Source organism: Anser anser (assembly GCF_964211835.1).
Source record: "Anser anser genome assembly, chromosome: Z".
In the NCBI taxonomy this organism is placed as follows: Eukaryota; Metazoa; Chordata; class Aves; order Anseriformes; family Anatidae; genus Anser; species Anser anser.
In genome coordinates this window covers 61,351,215-61,368,486 of record NC_139723.1, presented here as the reverse complement: position 1 = coordinate 61,368,486, position 17,272 = coordinate 61,351,215, and the positions used below count along the sequence as shown (strand labels likewise).

General features: G+C 44.9%; 1 protein-coding gene across 5 annotated transcripts; it reads left to right on the top strand.

The window, feature by feature from the left end:
- ENC1 (ectodermal-neural cortex 1) lies at nt 1–13,295 on the top strand. Of its 5 annotated transcripts, none has more exons than XM_083816943.1 (3): nt 1–96; nt 4,661–6,473; nt 10,141–13,295. In XM_083816943.1, the coding sequence occupies exon 2, from the start codon at nt 4,673–4,675 to the stop codon at nt 6,440–6,442; it is 1,770 nt and encodes a 589-aa protein (XP_083673069.1). In that variant the 5' UTR covers nt 1–96; nt 4,661–4,672; the 3' UTR covers nt 6,443–6,473; nt 10,141–13,295. The 5 variants fall into 5 exon arrangements, with proteins under 5 accessions (XP_083673069.1, XP_083673071.1, XP_083673073.1 ...); XM_083816945.1 differs by lacking the exon at nt 1–96 and adding an exon at nt 201–515; XM_083816947.1 differs by lacking the exon at nt 1–96 and adding an exon at nt 537–853.
- Nucleotides 13,296–17,272: the final 3,977 nt, after the last annotated feature.

Genomic DNA, 17,272 nt, shown 5'->3' with positions numbered 1-17,272 from the left:
CCGCCCCTCCGCGCCCCTCCGCGCCCCGCTGCCCTCCCATGCGCGGCGCTGCGCCGGCCGCGGAGGCACAGGGGACGCCGCGGAGCCGCCGCCGCTGTAAGTCGGTGCCCGGCGACCTGTTGCGCGGCCGCGGAAGGGAGGCGGGAGGGCTCCGCACCGCTCCGCACCGCTCCGGGACGGGGGGATTGGGGTAGGGGGCTCCGCGGCCGCGCTGCGCCCCGGGCACGGCCCGTCCCCGGGATGCCGGTGATGGGCCGGTGTCGGGCACCGGGGGTCTCCGCCGTCCGCGGGGAGCCCTGCCGGGGGTCGCGGCACCGCCCGGCGGCGGTGGGGAAGGACCGTGAGCCGCGGGGCTGGCTGCGGAGCGGCTCCGCCTGCCCCCGAGCAGAAAGTTTTGCACGTGGTGGTGGCTCGGTAAAGGACAGCGCAAGGCGGCCGGGCTCCTCGCGCTGTTTCTGGGGAGGAAACCTGAAGTTTTGGTTTCAGAGGGGGAGTCGCTTGGGCATCGCGACCGGGTGAGCTGCGGGGAATCCGGAGCCGGGTTTCTTTGTCTGCGTGCGGTGAGCAGCGCTGCATTCCTTGCGGGAGCAGCGTGCTCTGCTTTCCGTCTCGCTGCAGGTCCCAGGAAGCCGCCAAGGTCCTCCTGGAGGAGCTGGGGCAGGATCAGGGTTCGGCTCTGCGGGGCTGGTGGCAGCGCTGCGGGGTTAGCGGCTGAAAGCAGGACCGGTTAAATCAATGGGACGTACAGCAGACCGCCTCCCCTCCAGCCGCTTCACTGATCCTGCACAAAATTCAACCAGCCCCAAGTAATTACAGGGTCGTAGTAAAATGACTCTGCACCGTGGCTGTGTCGGTAATTTGAAAATACCTATTTTCACACTTGATTTAGGCTGAGAGCTGCATGCTGCAGAGCTCCAAAGAAGTAGGGCAGGGAGTCTGTTGTTTAGCCTTAAAGTAGTGTTTACTACTGGGCTGCTGTGACAAGTAGCCTGTTGAAGTGTAATTATAAATCAAAGTCTTGGTTGAACCTCTGTTCCTAGATAAAATCTATATCTGTAATTTGCTGACCACTTCTTGTCTTTTACATACAAATATTATTATTTCTAAGGAAAAGTTGCCTGAAGGGAGTTGACTCATTTTATTCAAGATGAACATTTGCTCACTGACTGTAAATTACCTCCGCTGAAGAATTTGAGGCTTGCATAATTTCCAGCAGCAAATAGAGAAATCAGAGATGTCATTTATGCCGTCTAATATTCTAGTGAGATTCTGGACCAAGCTAATTGTTAGAACCTGCTAAAGGACGCGTACAGAAACACTGCTTGTCAGTAAATTGTGATAATTGCCTTTAAGGGTGTTTGACTAGTCCATGTGTGAGCTAATCTCAGCAACCACAGCGGAGGAAAGAGATGCGTATAGATATGTATCTTTGTTCTGTTTGGGGAAATATGTTAGCTTATCTTAAATGTGAATTGGCATACTTTGAATTCTTCTCAATAGATGACATTGTGATGATAAAAGCGATGTTACTGGCACAGTTAAAGACCAGGGTATGTGAAAGGGGCAAGTGGTTCATAAGACATGACATCGCTCGCTGAAAGACACAGTCTTCTGTTTTAGTGGGGTGAAATGCTGAATGCCTTTCTCAGGAGCAGTTTGAGAGCGTATCTCGCTATTTTTTAAAAGTAGGGTTTGTTACTGTGGCTGTGGGTGGGCTTGGGAAACGCGCAGTGATCTGTTCCTCCCCTCTGCATACGGTCTGTAGCTCACTAGCCTCCAACGTGTGCTTAGCTGCAGGGTGGGTTTTTTAAGTTTGCATCTATTTTGTTGTGGTTGTGGGCTCATTCTGAGCGATCCTTCACAAGTGGTGCTTGCAGGAGTGCAGAGCCCCGTGAAAGACCTGAACGCCTGGGTTTGCAGCCTTTGACGTGAACTTTACTAGCCCTGTTTCTGAGCCCTGTGTGCATGGTATAAGAAAGTTTTCAGTGTACTCTGAGTTCCTCCAGCATATAGGGGTACAGGAGGAGAATCGTGTTTCCTGGCATGCCGTAGAGATCGTGGCACGCTTAGGCTGTGGTGTCTACACAATCACTTAACTGGGAGAGAGAGGAAGGGGGCAGTGAGCATCTTCAGTCTTCAGATCCTGGCAACGCTATTGTCTCTGATCAGTAGGTGTTTAGCTCCCGTTCTGCTCCCTGGCAAAGGAGACCTTGCAGGATTAGTTCCTCAGTGTGAGGAAAGCCAAACTGCAGAGATCTAGGAAATGCTGTGCATTGCATGGTGGTGGCATTTAAAAAGGTAAAGTCTGAGGAAGTTCTAAAAACTTGCAGGGGATTCTTTGCTGGTGAAGGGTTCCCCTTCCCATCTGTGTCTCCCCACAGTTTGTGTGCTAATGTTTCGAGCCATGACCCTTTCTGTAATCCTTCAGTTCCAGCAGGTTTCAACCTGAGAGGGTATGGTCAGTGTAATCTTTTTGGCTATAGATTAAGTGAGTAATTTTAGCCCAAGATTAGTGCTCAGGATCCTTGAATGGCATCTCAGTCTTTATTTGCCAGACTCTCTGCCAGTTAATACAATTGCATTAAAGATGATTTCATTTTTCTTTTAAAAGGATTTGTGCTGTGAGGTTGTGCCATCCTCCCTAAGTTGTTCTGTGCTGAGTGTTAATGCATTGCATAGGCTGGTCTAGGGAACATTGTTTTAAAACACCTTTCCAAACTTTTGCATGGTAGAGTGAGCCAGATACTCTGCCATGTGGCTCTGATGGGAAGTGTTCCTTGCAGTTTTGGAGGAGTTTGGATTGAGTACTGTTTACTGAGCTGTATTGCTTGCTCTTTTCAATCCCAGTTAAACTGCACCAGGGAAGTCGTTTTGCGGATTAAAGGAAATGGGTTATGGTAGTTTTGCAGTAAGGTGTCTCTTTGTTTCTTAATTGGTGTTGGCTTGAGGGTGGTTCATTTTTTTTCCCTGTGACTGAAGTGAAAGGTATATCAAAAACTTGCTGTTGTATCTGACAAATTGATTATTCTGTATATTATTTAGGGAGGAGGATGGTGCTGACTATGCTGCATCTAATCTGCATTTGTTGAAGAGTGTGTGTATATTCCATATGCACAAACAGGATATTCTGAAATAGAGTCTGTTGGCCAAATGAATCATCTATGGTGTTGATTTTGTTGAAGGTTCTGGTCATCTGAACCTAGAAAAACAGATGTATTTAGTAAAGTTTTTTGAGGGTTTTCAACCTCTTGTGTCATCTGTAAGTGTGAAATGCAGGAATAGAGTTGTACAGTACTGTACTGCTTAAACATCCTCAGGAATATGAAAATGTTTGAGTCTGTGAGAGAGGGAAGTGCATCCACGTTAAACACCTCCACAGGCAGCCCCGGGTCATGCTCTGACTTTGAGCACTGGGAGCTTCCCAGGTAGGCTCTCGCCCCATTCCTTATTTGAAAGTGCAGTAAAAGAGACTCTGAGCATAAGAATATCATAGTTATTAGGGAAGTCTGGTTTTCTTCTTTCTCCAAGCTTCCTTTGCAGAGAGAAGTGAGATGATTACAGTAGCAATCACAGCCATAGCTTGCACTGGGCTCCATATGCTTCATCTCTTATTTGCACTGTGGCTTTTTGGCCATTGTCTTTTTATGGTTGCCAGTATTCCTCCGTTTCCATGTACTCCTCTCTGTTTTGGCTCAACTCTTAATTAAATCTGGAATCTTGCTCCTTTAATCACACGTAAGCCTACATATCATGGCAGATAACAGGAATACTCATCTCCAGAGAGAGACTGAACAGCACTGTGTTAGTGAGGAGTAGAACAGTATGGGGTATGCCTTGTGTTTTATGTCTCCTCCACACCTCAAAAGTAACCAGCAGCTGTCAATGGCTTGTGCTCTGAGTACCCGACTCTTAATCTTAAAGTAGCTCCATCACGGCGATGCCTCAGTGGCTTCAGCTGGCAATGAAAACACGTCTTTTTGCTGACTCTGGCCACATAAATGCTGTATCACTACAGCAGGCAGCTGCTGTCGGAGTTCAAGATGTAATCTCTGAAATACAATCATAATATATTTTTTTAAGGGTTTTGCAAGTTTAAACCTATGATCCTTGCTAGGTTTTCCTTTTAAGGTTACCCTTTTTCATTCTCTGCTCTTGCATATGGAATCATTATACCGAAGCGAAGCTTCCTAATGGGATTAGTAGTTTTTTTGTTCCCCATACAGCTTTTGACATTCCTTAGGTATTCTGTCTGGTAGCTCTTCCTGCTATGATTCAGTACAGGAGAATGTTTCAAGCATGTGCATGTGTACATATGTAATGAATCAGCTGGTCTCGGCTGGGGAAGGGTGAGAAAATCAGTCCTGGTTCCTTTTCTTTCTCCTCCGACTTACATGCTTACACTATATTGCTATGAAAGTTGGAGATCAGGTTTCCCAAGATAAACCTGCTCTTGGGCAACAAATTTGGAGTATGTCATTTATGAAACTCATCTAACAAAAAATAAACACATGCCAAAGGTAGATGCAATTCTCTGACCACTCATCTATAAATTAGGGCTTTTTCCCATCTTATAGTAAATAATAGATACGCTTTTTGATTTTGAACAATGAAATTATTTGTCTCATTAATCGTATTAATTTTTTTGTTTGTTTGTTTGTAGGTGTAGAAGAAAATGTCAGTCAGCATGCATGAAAATCGCAAATCTAGGGCCAGTACTGGCTCCATAAACATATACTTATTCCACAAGTCATCCTATGCTGATAGTGTCCTTACTCACCTGAACCTTCTGCGTCAACAGCGTCTCTTTACAGATGTACTTCTCCATGCTGGAAACAGGTCATTCCCCTGCCACAGAGCCGTTCTGGCCGCTTGCAGCCGCTATTTTGAAGCAATGTTCAGTGGGGGGCTGAAAGAGAGCCAGGACAGTGAAGTCAACTTCCATAACTCCATTCACCCAGAAGTCCTGGAGCTGCTTCTGGACTATGCGTATTCCTCCAGGGTTATCATCAACGAGGAGAACGCGGAGTCGCTGCTGGAGGCCGGCGACATGCTGGAGTTCCAGGACATTAGGGATGCTTGTGCAGAGTTTCTGGAGAAAAACCTACATCCCACCAACTGTCTCGGCATGCTGCTGCTGTCGGATGCTCACCAGTGCACCAAGCTTTATGAACTCTCTTGGAGGATGTGCCTTAGCAACTTCCAGAGTATTAGTAAAAGCGAAGACTTCCTCCAGCTGCCCAAAGACATGGTAGTGCAGCTCCTTTCCAGTGAAGAATTAGAAACAGAAGATGAAAGGCTGGTATATGAATCAGCTATCAACTGGGTCAACTACGACCTGAGTAAGCGTCACTGCTATCTTCCCGAGCTCTTGCAGACGGTGAGGCTGGCCCTCTTGCCAGCCATATACCTCATGGAGAATGTGGCAATGGAAGAACTTATCACCAAGCAAAGGAAAAGCAAAGAGATAGTAGAAGAGTCGATACGATGCAAGTTAAAGATCTTGCAGAATGACGGAGTAGTCACTAGTCTGTGTGCCAGGCCCCGTAAAACTGGCCATTCGCTTTTTCTTTTGGGTGGCCAAACCTTTATGTGTGACAAGCTGTACCTGGTGGACCAAAAGGCAAAGGAGATCATTCCGAAGGCTGACATACCGAGTCCGCGGAAAGAGTTCAGCGCTTGTGCCATAGGCTGCAAAGTGTATATCACTGGGGGACGTGGATCAGAAAATGGAGTCTCCAAAGATGTGTGGGTGTATGACACTCTTCACGAGGAGTGGTCGAAGGCTGCTCCCATGCTGGTAGCTCGGTTTGGGCATGGCTCTGCCGAGCTGAAGCACTGCTTGTATGTCGTAGGAGGACACACCGCAGCAACGGGTTGCCTTCCAGCTTCCCCTTCAGTATCCTTAAAGCAAGTCGAACAATATGACCCTGTCACCAACAAATGGACCATGGTTGCCCCGCTGCGAGAGGGAGTGAGCAACGCAGCTGTAGTCAGTGCGAAGCTTAAGCTGTTTGCTTTCGGAGGTACCAGTGTTAGCCACGACAAGCTGCCCAAGGTTCAGTGCTATGATCAGTGTGAAAACAGATGGACAGTACCAGCCACCTGCCCCCAGCCCTGGCGCTACACAGCTGCAGCTGTTCTGGGTAACCAGATTTTTATTATGGGTGGAGATACCGAATTCTCTGCGTGCTCCGCTTACAAATTCAACAGCGAGACGTACCAGTGGACTAAGGTGGGAGATGTCACAGCCAAGCGAATGAGCTGCCATGCAGTGGCATCTGGAAACAAGCTGTACGTTGTTGGAGGCTACTTCGGCATTCAGCGATGCAAAACGTTGGACTGCTACGATCCCACGTTAGACGTATGGAACAGCATAACAACCGTGCCCTATTCGCTAATTCCCACGGCGTTTGTCAGCACGTGGAAGCACCTCCCCTCATAATTGTGTGTGTGTTGCAATTAGAAATTATCAGGTAAGAAACAGCACCTTTAAATTCCACAGTAATAATGTTTTTCACAAAGCTTTTCAGCCGCAGCTCTGGGGAGGGTGAGTATATGCAATCCACGGGCGCAGCCGGAGCGATGAGGCACATACGTTCACGGGCTGCTGTAAGCCAGACACTGAGGCTGTGACAAAGCCAGGTGCTGCAAGTAGTTTGCTACATTCTCTGCATCCACTGCTCTTTATGGAGCCTTTTGCTGCATGATTTAGATGTTGAAAAATGTTATTTTTGCTAGACCCTGTGCTAGTGGGGAAATGCAGAGAATCTTTTGAACCCTGAATCCCGCTCTGCATTTAAATACCAAATGCATGCTAAGCAAGGGTTCCGTGCTATTTTCCTGACTGCACAAGCCAGGTCGCTGTATATCCAGTAGCAGGGATTGTAAATCCTGATCTGAAGCATGATAGTGAATTCACTTGCATTTCCAGGCAAGCAGCGTGCTTTCCCCTTTGGGGAAACTTGCTGACTTACATCCATTAAAGGTGTTTTACGAGCACTTCAGGCCTGGATTTCTGTCTCACCTAGACAGCAAGGTCGCACCTGCCTGGACTAAGGTTGAATTTGGCCCACTGATACACTTTAAAGTACATATTTTTCAAAATATTTATGGACATATATGTTGGACTAGATGTAGTGTCAGGAAGACATATAATTAATATTGCTGGCTGAAATAATTACCAGTCTATAGCACACACTGTTCCAAAACAATTTAATTATACATAATGGGCCAAGCTCTTACCAGATGCAACTTCAGCATTGTGCCTTCTCACAAGTTAAGTCTCTATTTGGCCTCGCTTGTTTGGTTCTTGTAAATTTCTGATTTTTAGGAGGAAAGGAGAAAATATTCATTAAATAAATAAATAAATCTGGGTACCTACACATATTGCCAACATCTTTCAAAACTTTTTTTCGTTGTAGACTGCTACCTGTTTCAACTATTTCCCGCTTTTCCTAATTTTTATCCTTCCAAGTGTTGCATCACATAAAATTATGTTACTGACATTTTCCAGAACTGTTAGTCCATGTATTTTGCAACAGATCTGGCAGACTCCTGCTAGTGTTGATGTATTGCTTTTCTCCCCCCAAGAGACTTCAGGACAGAATCGCAGTTACCACCAGCCAACCAAAGAAGCGTAGTGGCGTTCTTAATCCTAAATAATCTGTGTGCCCTGTGAGTGGTAACTTGGTTTTGGATTTGAACTGTGTGCAATGGGACCATGAAGGCAGGCTGGTTAGAATGTACAAGACAAATAAATGCAGCTGAAATAATTACATGAGCTTTGCATTTGCATCTAAGTTACCTAGAGGTGCAAATGAAATAGGTTCTCCAGAAATTAGGAAGAACAGCTCATGTTTAGAGACTCCCTGGGTTCAGACCATGGTGATGTGTTTTTTTTTTTTTTTTTTCCTGTTAAGTTTTGCAGCTGGAGACTTTTGCCCAAGTCTTGCAATAAATGTCAAGCCCAAATGTCTTTGAAGCAGTGTAGATAAAAGAATACACTCAGGAATTTAATGGTAGCTGTGAAGTCCCTTTCACTCTGTAATATTCCAGGTAAACTGAGGATTTGCCTTGCAGTTGTCTTTCAGATGACTGGGAGCTTTGAGTAGAGAATACAGGCCTGCGAAGCAGCAGGTCAGCACAGAAATCTCATGTGAAATTGGGCTGTTTTATCTCCTTTGTTTTTCCCAGACCTAGTCTTGAGAAGGCAGGGCAAACCATTGAGGCTCACCACATCCGAGGTGCTGGGGTAACCGCACCGCCTGACGGAGAGCAGGCAGAAGGCTTGATTTCTGTGCAGTGGCTTCCCCGCTACCTGGGAACAACATCCTTGGTCAATTCCTACTACTACTCACTTCCAGCAGTTCTCAGTGTTATCAGAACAGTAGTATTGTATGCCTGGACTCACGTCTGTGCCAAGAAAAATATTGACTTATTCTTCAGAGACTGACTTAATTGTTCTAACATTTACAGTGCATGAGATGGCGTGTTTTATTTTGAAAGCACGTCCTCAGAATATAGCGGTGCAAAAAGCTTTCATTTGCTTTGCAATATCTTGTTAAAAGCCATTACTTTAGCTTCACTAACACACAAGATAACTGAATGAATGCAACTGCAGACTGAAATCTCTCCAATTCTGTGTGCTCATCCAGCAAGTAGTTTTTTTCTTTTTTTTTTTTTTCCTCCACTGACTCCTGCTGCTTTGTCAGTGGGTGGGAGGGACAAAAAGGAAATTACTTCTGATTACCCTCTGTTTTCATGGCGCTGTGTGGCCCCAGTCTGACAGCTTTTAGGAAGACTTTAGTCTGCTTTGTCCCTTTCCTCAAACTTGGGGCTTTTGAGTAGGTTGGGGATATTTTTACTTTGTTTCTGAATCATTTTATATATATATATATATATATATATGTATAAAGTTCATCCCATAACAGGAAAGGTTGTTTTAGCTTCAGTGTTTGTGTGTGTGTTTCAATGGGAAGAATGACATGTTACCTTGAAGAAAGTCTAGAAAGCACTAATCAACACTAAATGCAGAGACTTTTTTTTTTTTTTTTTTTGATGTAATAAAGATAGTCTGTTTCAAGCCCCAAACTGCAAAAAGGCATGATTCTTGGGGTTGTTACATGGGCTGCTATGTTTCCTGTAAGTGTTCCCTTTTGTGCCTTAAACATAACAGCTTGAGAGATTTGGTATGTTGAAATGAACTGTGAGTTCACTGGGGCTTCTTTGCATTGTAGCGATGGAGGATTTGACTCTGAAAATGCTAGCAGTGCTGTCAGAAATGACTGTTAACAAGCTGATGATGGTTTGGAAGCTGGCATTTTAATATGGCTTCAAAGTGAAAAAGGAAAGCACAATCTCAGCATCCAAAGGCTGAATTTTTCATTGAACAATCAATTTTTATAAAAGACTCCAGGATAGAATTATTGATGCATGGTGCGTTGCTGTGTGAAAAGAGATGAAGCAGATTTCTGCTGTAATGAATAGCAGAATTGTTTTAAGTAGGGGGATTAATATGACCCTTTCTATACAGTGAATAAATTCAATTCAGAGTTCTTCATGGTAAAAAGGAGGCATTGGGGTGAGACACCTTCACCTCTCCTTCTGCTTTATTCCAGCCAGGTTTGCTGTGGCCCAGTGACAGAAAAGCTTTGTGTGCAGCTGAGCTTCTGTAGAAGAGAAATGCACAAGCTTATTTCACTTAAAACAAATCCACAGACCCTGGACGCTGAAGTGTTAATCCTGGGGTAACATGGAAATGTTAAAGTATGCAGGACGCAGAGCCCATCGTGTGAAGCAGCATTAGGCCAGTTTGATTTAGCTTTCCAATGGCTGGATTTATAGCCAAAAAATTAACTGACCCCTTTCTGGGGGTCAGTGGGATGGTTTGCTAAGTAGGTCTAATAAGGCAGAATCTGACCCTAAATAATTGTGTCATGGCTGGTTTATTTATCAGTAGTTGGCTATTACACATGAACACTAAGGTGGCAGGGGGCGGGGAAGCCCATCAACTGGATTGTGTCCTAAGCCTAGCTTTTAGATTTTCTTTGACATCTAACAAAAACCTTATGGTACATTGTCTCAGCAAAACCTTTTAAGCCTCCTCTCAATCTCTCTCTCTCTTTGTCCCCATGCTTTTAGTTTACTCCATTATTTGGAGAAGAGAATTGGAACCTCAGATCTGGAGAAATGGTTTTAATGAAGAAGAATCGTTCAGCGCCTCTTGCATTTGAAGAAAATCATCTGCACCTTGTAAATTACCTAACCTAGACATGAAGGAATGGGAGGAAAAAACTGTCTTCAGTGCTTCAGCACGTGGTTTAAGTATGAATGAATGAACCTCTGATCTGGTCCTTGTGCTAGTAATTGTGGATTAATGCCACTATTAATCAGTCCTTCAAAAGAGACAGGACTTCTCTGAGCTGTGCAGCACACAACTCTTGATTTCCGTGGACTCCGCTGTTTGTACGTGAAATTTGAAATGGTTGTCACCTCCCTTTGTGACGGCTTGAAGTGCCAGCTCCAGCTGCAGGGGAAGCAGGCCAGGTCTGAAGCAGTGCGATGCCGCTGTGGGTGAAGAGACAGCGGTACGGCTGGAGAACTCCGCTTGCTGGAGTGTGCTGGTCTGTGGGCAGCGCCTACAGCATCTCCTGGACCCCATGCTGCAACGTGCAGCGAGCGACCTCCCACTAGATAAGGAAGAACACAGTGGTGAAATGTTCTTGCAACAGTGGCGAACAAAAGTGACATCCCCCAAATGCTCATTGTTCCCTTTCCTCCCTGTATTTATAAGTAATTCAGACTGTCCCATTCCTGTTATGTTACTTGTTGTAGATATAGTTATTTATTGTTCTGTGCTTGCATGCTGAAACAATGCCTGCAATTGTCTTCATGTTAAGGGCTTGTGTGAATTGTCGTATGTTTTGCACATTTTGTGATCGCTGACTTGCTCTGCTGCACAAAGAAAGAAAACTGCTGGGTAATGGTTGGAGGTGGGAGGGAGGGAGGGAGAGGTGGCTTCCTGGTCGGAAATGGAAGGATTACAAGGCAGGATCTTAAATTACACCCATACTAAAGGAAGAAGCCATGGAGGTCACTTTCTCAGGCCACCAGCTCCCCAGGTTGCTTGCGGTGTGTCTTGTAGATGGTGTCCTTGCTACGTGCCGTTTGCTGGTCATGCCTTTCAATTTCTAATCTGGAAATAGCCAAAATCACTTGCAGCTCTCTCTTTGTGCAGCTACCTGATTGCAACGCAAATACTGTGGAATAGCTTCTGGATACCAAGCCCAGGTGAAGTTGTTGTCCAAAGTTATTTATTTATTTATTGGATTAGCAAAGGGGATACTTTCAATATTAGCCACATCAACCTGAGTAAGTGGAGTGTGGCTGATTCAAGAATAAAAGCAAAAAACCTCAAGATGTCTTAGTGATGAAGTCTTTTTTTTTTTTTAAATAAAAAAATAAGGAAAAAAGAGCAGCAATTTTGCACTGACCAGATTGCCTCATCAACTTGGATTTCAGATGATCATCTGAGTGGGCAGGTGTGAAAGACCCAAGTGCTTTAGCAAAACTCTCATGGGGATAGAAAATGAATTTCAAAACTCCTAGTCTTAAAAACAACCCTCAGACTCTTCTGCCTTTTATTTTCCATAGTCAGGTATGTATGTAAACACTTGGTTGCTCAGGAGCATCAGGTACAGTCCTGAGAAACTAAACTTTTACCTTTAAATATATTTTTTTTCTGTCTGCTCTTGAGATAGACACAAACCTACTCTTTTCCTTCTGGACTTCAGAAGCTTATTTTTCACAGGTGCTTTCTTTGCCAGATTCTGTTATGAAGCATGTATTGTACCGTGTTTTTTTCTAAATGTTTCTGGAGCCCAACTTAACTGGCACATTCAGTAACATGGTTGGTGTGTGCTGCATTATAAGTAAACAGCTGCATGCGTGCATGCAAAACAAAAATAGTCACATTGGTGATGCTTGCCTTTCTCTGTGTGACAGTGATGTAGCTGTAGTTGTGAAAGCTTTGTCATCTGAAAGTAGTTACACTGGTCACTGGAAGTTTCTCTGTGCTGCCTTAAGTTTGACTTGGTGTTTGGAGTAGACCCTTACATTTCAGAAATAGAGTACTTGGAGTTCTGTGAATACTGAGACAATATAAATTAGCAAAGGCATTAGCAGCTTTTTTTTTTTTTTTTTTAAGGGTGAGGCCCAGCTAGATGCAAACAGTTATAGTTCCTCTGGTTAAATTGGTTTGTTGAAATGATAGAATAAAAAAGCGTGTAAACCCACAACCTCCCTCTGCCCATCATTGGTTCCTTTCTCCTAGCTGGCTTTCAAGCAATAGGAAAACATCTTAGGTAGGGTAGATCTTCCCTCTGTATCCCTTAGCTTGCACAGGTTGCCCTGCTGAAGGCTTGAACTGCTGGTGCCTCGCATCTTGTGGGTTGCTCCTGCGAGTGCAAAGTGAGCTATCACATTAGACATCCTCTGTTTTGCATGTCCTCTCCCCGGGTGCTAGTGACTACATGAGGTACAAGGAAGTGAAGAACCAGGCCCCCCAGGGCCCCCTTCCTTGAATAAAGGCGTACAGGTTCAAGACCTGTTTTTCCCCGTCAAACTGATTTGAGTACAGACGTGGAGCTGCCCTGCACCTCTCTGCTTAGCTTGTAGCACAGATGCTCCGCGGCACCGTGCAGCTTCCGAAAGCAGGATGAGTTTTCTGCAGCTGTTTCCAAAGTTGTGGTCTGCTTTCAAGCCCTCGATACTAATTCCTGTGTGTAGGCTGAAGGAAGCTGGAGCCAGGGTGGGCCTCTGGCTCTGCAGGGAATAAATACGCTGGGCTCTTGCTCTGAACTGGTGTGGGAATCCTGGCTGGCTGCTGGACCGTTCCCGTCCTGCTGAACACCCCGCGCTTTGAAGCGAGTGCAGTTCACAGCGGAGTGCACACAAAAACCTTGGCATAAGACGAGAAGGTTCCTCTTATTTTGCAGGCTGGTTGCTGTAGAAACATGTAACAAAGGACAGCCTTCCTCTTCTGGTATAATTGTGCAGCCCCTTTTCTCTAGGTCTGACACCTGTCTGAATAAGAGTGATTAGAGCAGAATAATGTTCCCTTTCCTGGCTATTGAAGATGTGGTTCATGTACTAAAAGAAAACTGTACAAGTGAAGAAGTAAAATGTTTATGTTGTGTCTTTTTGTTTGCTACTATGTCTTAAGGTTTTGTAAAACTTGCATTTTTTTTTTTCACAATGTGAAACTGAAGGTCAATAAATTATTTGAGATTTTCTCTCCATGGAAGTATGATTCTATGACTTGTTTAAAGTGTTGTCTCTTCCCCCTTCCCCTCACGCCCCCCTTTCCTCTCCATCCCCCAATGTTTTGAATCCATTATAATGTTCTTTTCATGTCCTCTTAATAAAAGGACGTCAACAACATGCAGTTTACTGCTTTGGTTTAAGCTTCTGCTTCAGTTGCATTTCCCCTCCCTTTGTTCTGTTCTGCTGCTGTTACTATGATCTGTATCTCAAAGTTCAGCAGCTAAACCTCCGAGAGCCTCAAAACATTTAAGAACAGGAAATGCAAGTTTGCTGGTGCTTGCTGTACAGTTCGGCTAGTGCTTGATATGACTTGGAAGCAGTATTAAGGATCTCGAATCCTTCGTAATTATTTGCCAGGAAAAAAAATATGCTGGCTGTGTATAAAACATTCCAGTTGTTATATATAATATATACACAGAGCCAAAGTCTTTGATCTATTAAGCTCATTTACATGTTTTTTATATATATATATATTTATGCTATTGATCTTCTATGTTGGCTTGGCACCTCTCTGGCCATAAGATGTCCCTTACCTTTGTCCAGATCTAAAATAATATTTTACCGTAATAACGTACCCTGTAAGTTCAGTTCCTCAGGTCTGCTAAGTACCGGCCTGCTTTCCTGCCTAGAAGAGGGTTTTTCTCCAGTACATTGCTTTGGTGTGAAGGGGCAAGACCTTTCTTACCCGCTTTTTTACCCCCCCCCGCCCCCCCCCCCCCCCCCCGCTACCTGCTCTCCAGTTCCTTTCCTTCTACAGCCCTAAAGAAGGAAAAAGAAAAGGAGGCCTCCACAGGCCACAGCGCAGAGCAAAGAAGACACTGGTGCTTCAGTTGCTGTCATCAGCCTGTATGGCCTGGATTCTGGCCCTGAAAGTAAACTTGCAGTGCTTATTCAGCATATGTAAAGAAAGGTAAAGAAGTAGCAGGAAGTATAGCTTTCTGCAGGAATTAACTTTTCTGAAATCTTCTAATTTTATTTATATCAAAATTCCTGTAGCTACCCCCTGAAAGTCACAGAATTCTTCAGGGTGTTTTTCATCACCAGAAAGTCAGGATCACAATACTAAGTGGCTTACAAGGCCTAGGCACTGCTCACTTTCCCTGTGTTTGAGGTATCCACAATCAGTCTTGGCTGGGGGAGTGGATGCTTGCCTTAGGGAATCTTGAGATACAAAGGGTATTGGAAGAAATCAGCCATCTCACGGAATAGGGAAAAGTTACATTGATTACTGTGTTCATTGGAAGCTCTTTACTGGACAATAAACTGTGCATTTTTTGGATTTACATTTTGCCAGGGTCTGGGCTAAGCAGCCTTGGGCATGAACAGACTCACGTGCCCTGACTCGCTGGTGTCATTTTAGGGTGTGTGGGTCCTTCCTGGGGAGCTTTCATACCACCGTGGATTCAAACTCCCTTTGCTTGGTTCTGAATGGAGAAGACTCACACTGGACATCCAATACGTATGGTGAGAATTTGAAACAGATAATTTGCATTTAAATTTGAAATATAGCTGATAACCTGGAAACTAGACACCTGCAGGGCATCAGCACCTGCAGGGCATGATGAGTACGGACAATAAAAGTCTTGAGTGAGCAGCAAGGTATCAATCTACCAGCACTGCGCAAGGCTCCATCAGGCATACCTGGATGGTCAGCCCTGACCTGGACAAGCCCCAAAGGCCCTGTCTGTGCTGGCTGTGCCTGGCATCAGTCTCTGGCCCGGGGCTGGCTGGTGTGCAGCAGCCCACAGCTCTTGCAGCAGCCCCTCATGCTGGCAGTGGCTCAGGTGGCTGCTGGAGCGCTCTGGCTCCCGAAATCTACTCAGAAAGCTCAGGAGTGCAAGTTTGCATGGGCCAGAAACATGCTGGGGGTCATTCAAGCACTTAGCAGGCAGGTGATGGTGTTCCAGTGCCTGGGAATGTTCCTACGCATGGTTTAATACATTGCCGCAGTCATGGCCAGCGCATCCGGGTGGCATCATGTTAAGGGAAAAACGGGTCCAGGAGAGGTGGAGACATGCTGCTCCTCCAAATGTTGTGTCATCAGAAGTGCCAGGAGGAGAGAGCACAGCCACCCATGAGTGTGTGAAGAACAGTTTGTGCTCCTGAAGGCAGGAGATGGGAGTACCCTGCGGGCTTTGTGGCACCAGGCACAGTGTCTTCTCATTCTGATTTCCAAAAATGAAAATGGAGTGAAAACTTGTCACAAAGAGACACCTTAAGTGTCCAAGCAAGAACATATATCCGCGTCCTTATCCTCAACTAGCAAATACCAAATGAGACAAAGTTAAGGCTCTTTGCTTTAATGGACCACCAATGCCTAGCTCTACTGGCACAGCTTTCATTTCTGCCCTTACACCTCTAAGAGGCAGTGACCTGTGATGATAAGCTGGCCTATCATGAGCGTGTATATGTGCATGAACCATACAGGAAGACGCATAAATATCATAGAGAAATGTACAGTTTATTCAAATCCTTACATTTGTACATAGGCATGGCATGAAACAAAATACAAGCTCCCTCAGTGGATAACATATGCACATACACAACAGGACCATCTGCCCTGTGTGTGCCTTTAATAATGGCCCATGAATTTTGAAGTATTCGTACGTGTTAGAAACTGTGCATTTGAATATGAGAATCACCCTTAAGACTGAAAAAGTGCATAAGGCAATGACTGAGAATTAAAATGTGTGATTAAATAAACTACAAATCTCCTTTATAATCATTTTTAGGCTATGCTTCTGGCCAAGCAGTCCTCTGACAGTCTCAGAAAACCAAATTAGACAATGCGTCCTTTTTTGTGTGTGTCCATCCAGTTACCCTGGAAACCATCATCTTTATCTCTGAAGCGATGGGGAGCGGTGAAGGAGGCAAAGCCATAGGAATTTCTGCCAGGACCCCTCCTAATCCTACTCTTACGTTATCAGACATTTAGTAAAATACTTCATGCTTGTGTAGATGAAATGAAGTTCATTTGACATTTTGTAATTGCTGTGCCAAATTTTTCAGTCACATCCCATGCTCTGATCCAGAGGCAAAGTTTATGGTTGGTTGTGCTATTCAATTGCAACTGAACATTTATATAAGCCAGGGTCACAAATACAAACTAATACTTTACATATCTGCAGATATTTCAGATATTTCACAGCATTTCAGGCTGCTGTATAAGACTGGCTGTGGCAACCTGCATTTGTATTCATGTTGCTAATCAACTGGCTTGTGAAGTGTTTAAACAGGGATGTTGTCTCCCAGGGCTAACAGAAATAGAGGGGGCTTGCCACAAGGTAAAGATAAGTGGTCTGGTGTTTTAGATAGTGGTCTCCTGTAAGGAACAATAGCTCTTCCAGGAAGAAGGTTACTGTTTAGCTAAAGAGAGCTGATAGAAAGCAGACATGTTTAGAGCACTCTCAGCAGCAGTTGAATCAAGGTGTTATCCTGCTCTGCAGTGTTGAGAGGTACTGAGCAAAAGAAAGAAATATGTAGGTCTGACTTTAAAAAGCATTACATTTTCTTTTCAGATCCCAAAGTAGAACCGCCTTGCCTCACAAGTACTTTAAAGAGTAGTTCAAAGCCTGGCAATCACTGCAAAAGGCCTCATGCAGTACAGATTTTCTTCTGGGGCAAACTGCTGGCTGGGACAGCCTGGCTTGGCCTGTGGGAAGTGGCAGAATAAGCAAAAGTTAGTGAATGGGCTGGAAAATGTGTGCCTGTGCAGGCAGAATATTGTCAAGGTGTTCATTTCCACACCAGCTTAGTCCTCACTTTCTTCCACTTCCATCTTTGTTCTCACAGACCCTTCCTGCCTCTTAGATCTGTTGCCCCATCCCATCTGAAGAAGTGGAGAGCACTGAGTCAAGCAAATATGAGGAGGACAAAGGGAGATAACAGAGTTGGAAAGCAAACCAGGCTGAATTCAGGGTGTTTGTGCTGCCCGGTGGCCCTAAGACCA

Bases quoted from the DNA above. Each gene is read 5' to 3' on its own strand.
- ENC1 (XM_083816943.1), top strand. From the start codon at position 4,673: ATGTCAGTCAGCATGCATGAAAATCGCAAATCTAGGGCCAGTACTGGC.